Below are 6,904 nucleotides of genomic sequence, written 5' to 3'. Positions count from 1 at the left end.
GGATGTACAAGTCTATGTAGAGGGCAATGACATCCGATCTAGGATGTACAAGTCTATGTAGAGGGCAATGACATCCGATCTAGGATGTACAAGTCTATGTAGAGGGCAATGACATCCGATCTAGGATGTGCAAGTCTATGCAGATAGCAATGTCATTACCCGATTTAGGATATATTACTAATATTAGAGTACAAGTCTATTTAGAGAGCAATGTCATTACCCGATCTAGGATATATATATCAGAGTACAAGTCTATGGAGAGAGCAATGTCATTAACCGATCTAGGATATATATATTAGAGTACAAGTCTATGCAGAGAGCAAAGAGTGGCAGCCATGACAGTGTCCGGTCTATGTTTTCCACCTATTTATAAAAAGCTTATTACATGATCTCTATAGTCCGGTCAAAAATTCGGGGCACAACTTATCCTCAAATATCTTTTCAACGCGGGAATCAATGTCACTCATACTTTGCACAGCAGATTGTATCAATTTGTCTTAACTTAATAATTTTTCCACAACAATCGAGGCTATAATAATATTTTAAAAGTTTTCTTCATATATATAAAATACTACATGTACAAATTCTCTTTCACTTGGAAAATGGAATTGTTCACAGAACTCCCCGCTTCTCACACACATTTTGTAGACGCATATATATGGGTTACGTCACAGTTCACCAATGACACTTTTTAGTGGCAAGACTTGTTACATGTACAAGAAATTCATTTTATAGTGAACGCTTTTCTACACTAAAAGTTATAAAAACATGCGTTCAATATAAACACAAGTTCGCCATTACCAAAAAATGACGGACGTGCTTGTAAAAATACAAGCGAAATTATCCCAGCCGTAAACCTTTTAAAGTTAAACTGTCCCCGTCGTTTTATGCAAGAAAAACTCTGAAATTATGCAAATTGAGCCTAAAAATGTGAAATTATGCGATTCTGTTAATTTTAACAAAGAATGGTAAAGGAAAATAATCAGAAATTATGCAAAAAATTATCAAATTTTGCTAAATTATGCGGGGTGCATAAAACCCCGGGGACAGGTTAAACTTAAAGTCTGTAGAAACCACCCACTGGGATTTTTGATTAATTAGTATTTATAATTGAAGGAATTTTCTAGAATAGAGCTAACACTACAAACAGGTGTAGGCCTACATAAATAAACATTGATTTGTTACGAGACAAATCGCTTCATGTCATTTAGTTTTTTCGTTTTCTTAGTAAGAGTTTTACGGCACTTGCAACACAATAAGGTCATATAAGTGCCGAAGATTAGAGGTGTTACAAGAGAGTAACAAACACAAAAAAGAAAGAGGGGAGATAAAGACGATAGATGTTTGAAAGGAAAGAAGAAGCAGACCACACCAGAGCACCCGCCAACCTACATGTCCCTGTACATTGCAAAAGTTTAAGAGTTTTTAAAAAGTTTCAGTGGAGGTTTAACGGTGCTCGCAACTGCATAAGGTCATAATATGAGCGCCAGAAGATTAGAGGTGTTACAAGAGAGTAACAAGCATAAAAAAAGAAGTAGGGGAGATAAGAGTTCGTGTTCGATAGTAAATGAGATATTTGACGATAAGTTGCGCCACAAATCTTTGACTGCACTAGGGTTCTGAAGCAATATTTTGTCTGTGTTTTTGCGCATGTGTACAGATGACTACTATCTTGTTTGTTTTCTATTGGGAGAGCATCTGCGTGTGGATGTGAGTGTGTGTGAGTGTGTGTGTGTGTGTGTGTGTGTGTGTGTGTGTGTGTGTGTTTGTGAGCGAGTGTGTCTGTCTACTGTCTGTGTTTCTGTGTGAGTGTGTCTGTGCAAGTGTATATGTGTTTTGTGTGTGTGCATATATCTCTGTGTGTGTTTTTGTGTATCTATGCGTTTGTGTGTGTTTCAGTGTGAGTGTGTGTTTGTGTGTGTGTTTCTCTATGATGTGAGTCTGTGCATGTATCTGGGTGTGTGCGTCCGTGTGTGTGTCTGTATATTATATATATGTGTGTGAGTGTGAGTGAGTGTGTGTGTGTGTGAGTGAGTGTGTGAGTGAGTGTGCGTCTGCCTGGTTTTATTCTTCTGATTGTTCCACAATGAATTTCCATATCCTTTCTGATTGAAAAGAAGTTGACAAAAATCTAACAATTAAAAAGGTTTGGAAACGAAAATAGCAGTTGTGTTCTTGATCATACTTGATGAATGTTGATAACAACAACAACAACAGTAATAGCAATAATAATAATAACAGTGATATAGATGATAATGATAATCATTATAATAATAATATTAATGATAACAATAATAATAATAACAACAATAGGCTACTACTACTACTACATGTTCTACTACTACTACAACTACCACCAGTAACACCCTCTTACCACCCACACAGACAGAAACAACAGAGGGAAAGAAAAGTAAAGAAATAGGACCTACCAGTGACACCCTCCTACCACCCACACAGACAGAAACAACAGAGGGAAAGAAAAGTAAAGAAATCGGACCTACCAGTGACACCCTCCTACCACCCACACAGACAGAAACAACAGAGGGAAAGAAAAGTAAAGAAATAGGACCTACCAGTGACACCCTCCTACCACCCACACAGACAGAAACAACAGAGGGAAAGAAAAGTAAAGAAATAGGACCTACCAGTGACACCCTCCTACCACCCATACATACAGAAACAACAGAGGGAAAGAAAAGTAAAGAAATAGGACCTACCAGTGACACCCTCCTACCACCCACACACACGCAAAACTTGAGGTGTACTACCTGTACCAAAAACATTGTTTTTAATCACTGTTTTGGCAAATGGAAATGTTGGGTTGTTGGTTTTTTAAATTCTTTGCAGCAAACCATGATACCTGTTACGTAGGCCTAAAATATAAAATAGCTCTCTGTTCTGTAAAGCTCAACATCTGGATCTATCTTCTGCTCAAACTGGCCAATTTTCATAAAAATCTAACTTAAAAAGGTACAGAGTAAATCTAATTTGATTTTGAAAGAGGTAAAAAAAATTATTTTTTTTTAAAACAAAAAACCCACACACAAAACTGGCAGGCAGCGACTTGGACTTGGAGCTAAGAAGAAGCCGGCAGCGACTAAGTCGTAGAACTGGTCGCTTTTACTTTTACTTTTAAAGACAAGATTAAAGCTAACCCAGATTTTGCTGGGGTTTCCAGAAATCTTGACCTCATACACCAAAATTGGGCATTGCCCTACCTCCTACAGGAATAGAAGGAGAAGTTTGGTTTCATTGGTGTGTAGATTTGTTTGGTTATAGTTATAGAGGAAACTCTCCTCGTCTTTTAAAGAAGCTGAACAAGGGGCAAAAACTTGACCGTCGGTTTTCTCAAAACAGTATTTTTCAAGATAGTCCACTTGTGGTTAAAAGCGACCAGTTCTCCCCATTCAGGAATCAGTCGACCGTCACGAATCTCCTGCGTGCAACAGCAAAGCAACTAACCTCTTCACCACCACAGACACAGGTGGGGGTTCTCGTGGCCTAGAGGTTCAGGTGTTTGCCTCTCATTCAAAGGTTCCGGGTTCGAATTCGAAAAGCGACGGAAAATTCTCTTCTCTGAAATCTCCTTTCCTGCTCTGTAACTACTAACAATGTTCTGTCATTTGCTTCCGTCGTCTCCACTTTCGGCCCCCACCCCTTCACCCACTCCTCTGGGCTTCTGACTCTTTCTGCAGCCTTTCTGCTGCTACTCCTTGGCTCCTTCTTACTGCTGTCTTTCAGCCACACCCCTGATCTTACGGTAGGAAAGATGTACACATAGCCTTCTCGGGCAAAGGCGAAAAATCTCGGATACCCCGTGTGCAAGTTGCGCACGCTAATATAGAAATTTCATGGTGGTTGAAACTAAAATCGAAGAGTGTCGTATTCCATCGAGCATTCCTTCCCTACTCCTACACGCACCTCACTCTCACTACTACTACAGTACTATTACTACTACTACTACTACCACTACCACTACTACTACAGTACTACTACTACTACTACAGTACTACTACTACTACTACTACTACTGCTACTGCTACTACTACTACTACAGTACTACTACTACTACTACTACTACTACTACTACTACTACAGTACTACTACTACTACTACTACTACTACTACTACTACTATACTACTACTACAGTACTACTACTACCCCCCCCCCCCTCATTATTTAACTATGTTGGAAATGAAAGCTTGACATATGAGCTATAGAAGATCTTATTCATTTTGTCTTTTTCTTTGGGCATTATAATGGCATTGACAGAACCAACATTTTTTAACCCTTCATTTATTTAACTATGTTGGAAATGAAAGCTTGACATATGAACATGCTATAGTTTTTATAGATCTTATTCATTTTAAGTCCAAAGAGAGGCATGTAGGTCAATACACTGCCCTCCGTAGATGTTGAAAATGGTGAAACGGTATAGGTTTAACGCCCCTATCAACACTAGTTTAGTATGTTATTTTTAAGAGGCAGGACCTCCGAGTTTAAAGTCCATCTCCGAAAGGACTGGGCCAAAGGGAGAATTCGTGTGCAAAGTGCCTTTCCCAAGGACACAACATCAGACTGAGCTGAGCCCAAGGACACAACATCAGACTGAGCTGAGCCCAAGGACACAACATCAGACTGAGCTGAGCCCAAGGACACAACATCAGACTGAGCTGAGCCCAAGGACACAACATCAGACTGAGCTGAGCCCAAGGACACAACATCAGACTGAGCTGAGCCCAAGGACACAACATCAGACTGAGCTGAGGCTCACACCCCTGAACCTACAATCTCACGGAGCACGGGTCCAGTAGCCTAACCACGAGGCTACCGACGCCGCGAGCCAGATACGGTCCAGCTGGACAAGTTATTGAGGAAAAAACCATCAGCTGACCGTCTACTCAAGGATAAAACCATCAGCCGGACCGTCTACTTAAGGATAAAATCATCAGCTGACCGTCTACTCGAGGGAAAAAACCATCACCTGACCGTCTACTCAAGGAAAAAACCATCAGCCCGACTGTCTACTCTTGTCAAGGATAAAATCTTCTGTCGACAGGAATGGGGAACGGCAGAGGAAGAAGGAGAGACAGGACAGAACATTGGAACAAGTGAAGTGACCACGTCTCAAGTAGATGTGTTTGATGCATGTTGTGAGCGCCGTAAAACCTCTAAAAAAAACTAAAACTTTTGATGCACAATGCACAAAATCAAGAGACATAACTCAAGCGCAGTCGACTGTATTAATTATCATCTTTCATGATCATTCATAGCTTGACTATGTAATCATTGTGCCTTGTTTGAGAAAGAGAAACCAATTTTTGACAACAATTTTACACAAATGTATGTGAACATTGTTCATGTTCATTTTTTAATTCAAGGTAGAGGGATGAGTGATGCTGTGACAAAAGGGACGTAAACCCAGTAATTTTGTAACTAAAGGGATGTAATCCAGGTAATTTTGAGACTAAACTAAACGGATGTAATCCCAGTAATTTTGTGACTAAATTAAACCCAGTAATTTTGTGACTAAAGGGATGTAATCCAGGTAATTGTGTGACTAAACGAACGTAATCCCGGTAATTTTTCTTCCAACAACAATACATTGTCATGTATAATGCTCTATTTTATTAAAAAAATATGTGTTTTTTCACTGGACTTTAACATGAAGAAATAGCGTGTCTCATTATTACTACGCCCATGCAAACATTTGTGCCAATGTGTATTGATTTACCTGCTTTGTATCAATGCAAATAACATACAGGAAAGTTCTATTATAGTAATTTAATAATAATAATAATAATAATAAATAGCATTATGACTAAGGGATGTAGATTCTAGCCTAGGACAAGTGCCATACACTCGCTTACGTTCACTCACCGAGGCCAGGGTCAGGGAATGTACACTTTTTACCTTCTGTGGCCGGAAATATGGCTCTCAAAAGTTGTTTGTTTCCTCTCTGGTTGTAAAACACATAGATCTAGATCTAGATCTAGATTCTAGGATAGGAAGCGAGTGCGAGATAGATCTAGATCTAGAACTCGCCTTTTATGACAGGGCCTAGATCTATCTAGAACTAGATCTAGATTCTAGATCTATTCTATTGATAGACAGAGCACTTGAAAACTCCAAAGCTGACCTCGCCAACATCGCCACGACAATACAGGTCCAGTCTAGATTCTAGTAGATATAGTGGCCAGCTTTATCCCTTGGTAGCCATAGGGAAAAGACAGTGAGACCAACGATCAACAACAAGATCTAGACCTAGACTAGATCTAGATTCTCGATCTATTTAGACTAGTGAAAAGTGAGAAGTTGGGGGGCCTAGGCTAGCCTAGTTCTGACAAAGGAAAAGTCCCGGAAAAGGCCGCCCAAAAATCCAAAACAACGAACCACATGACCACCTGACCTGTGACCTGTACGACAGGGTTGCCAGATATGTTTCCATTGTTGGGGGCCAAACGAGCGACAGTTTCGGAGTTAAATTATTATATTATCATTTTGGAGCCAAATATTTCTGTAAAAGAATCATTCCTCCATTTTACTTAATTGGGACATTAAAATTAAAGCTGAAAAATTGTCAGTTTTTGGTCATCCAACTTTTTAATAAAGTTATTGTATCGGTTGTTACACACTCAGTGTCAAATGTAATCAATTTCCGTAATTATTGTTTGTCAGGTTGTAACGACCAACAACAAACATTGTTTAACTGATTTTACAATCTTATGTGATATTTTGCACCCTAGCTTCATGTTCACTTTCGTCTGACCACGTTGAAAAAATTCTAGCTCATTTACTAATTTACCTAGATCTATGCCCACGAAACTTTGCATGGCGCTTCAGCAGGCCAGCTAGGCTAATTTTACCAAACAAAAATATTTTTTTCCAAAAATCTTGATCCAA

General features: G+C 39.3%; 1 protein-coding gene across 1 annotated transcript in view; it reads right to left on the bottom strand.

Moving 5' to 3' along the window:
* LOC106013395 (spore coat protein SP60) overlaps positions 1-6,904 on the bottom strand; it is a 10,972-nt gene that overhangs the window by 2,000 nt on the left and 2,068 nt on the right. The window contains exon 2 of the mRNA XM_035972805.1: positions 4,556-4,734. Within this exon, the coding sequence (XP_035828698.1) occupies positions 4,556-4,734 (179 nt within the window). The remainder of the gene's footprint in view (positions 1-4,555; positions 4,735-6,904) is intronic.

This window comes from Aplysia californica, unplaced genomic scaffold (genome assembly GCF_000002075.1).
Source record: "Aplysia californica isolate F4 #8 unplaced genomic scaffold, AplCal3.0 scaffold00855, whole genome shotgun sequence".
Taxonomy (NCBI): domain Eukaryota; kingdom Metazoa; phylum Mollusca; class Gastropoda; order Aplysiida; family Aplysiidae; genus Aplysia; species Aplysia californica.
Note: the sequence above shows the minus strand (reverse complement) of the source record. Positions and strands in the feature narration are given on the sequence as shown.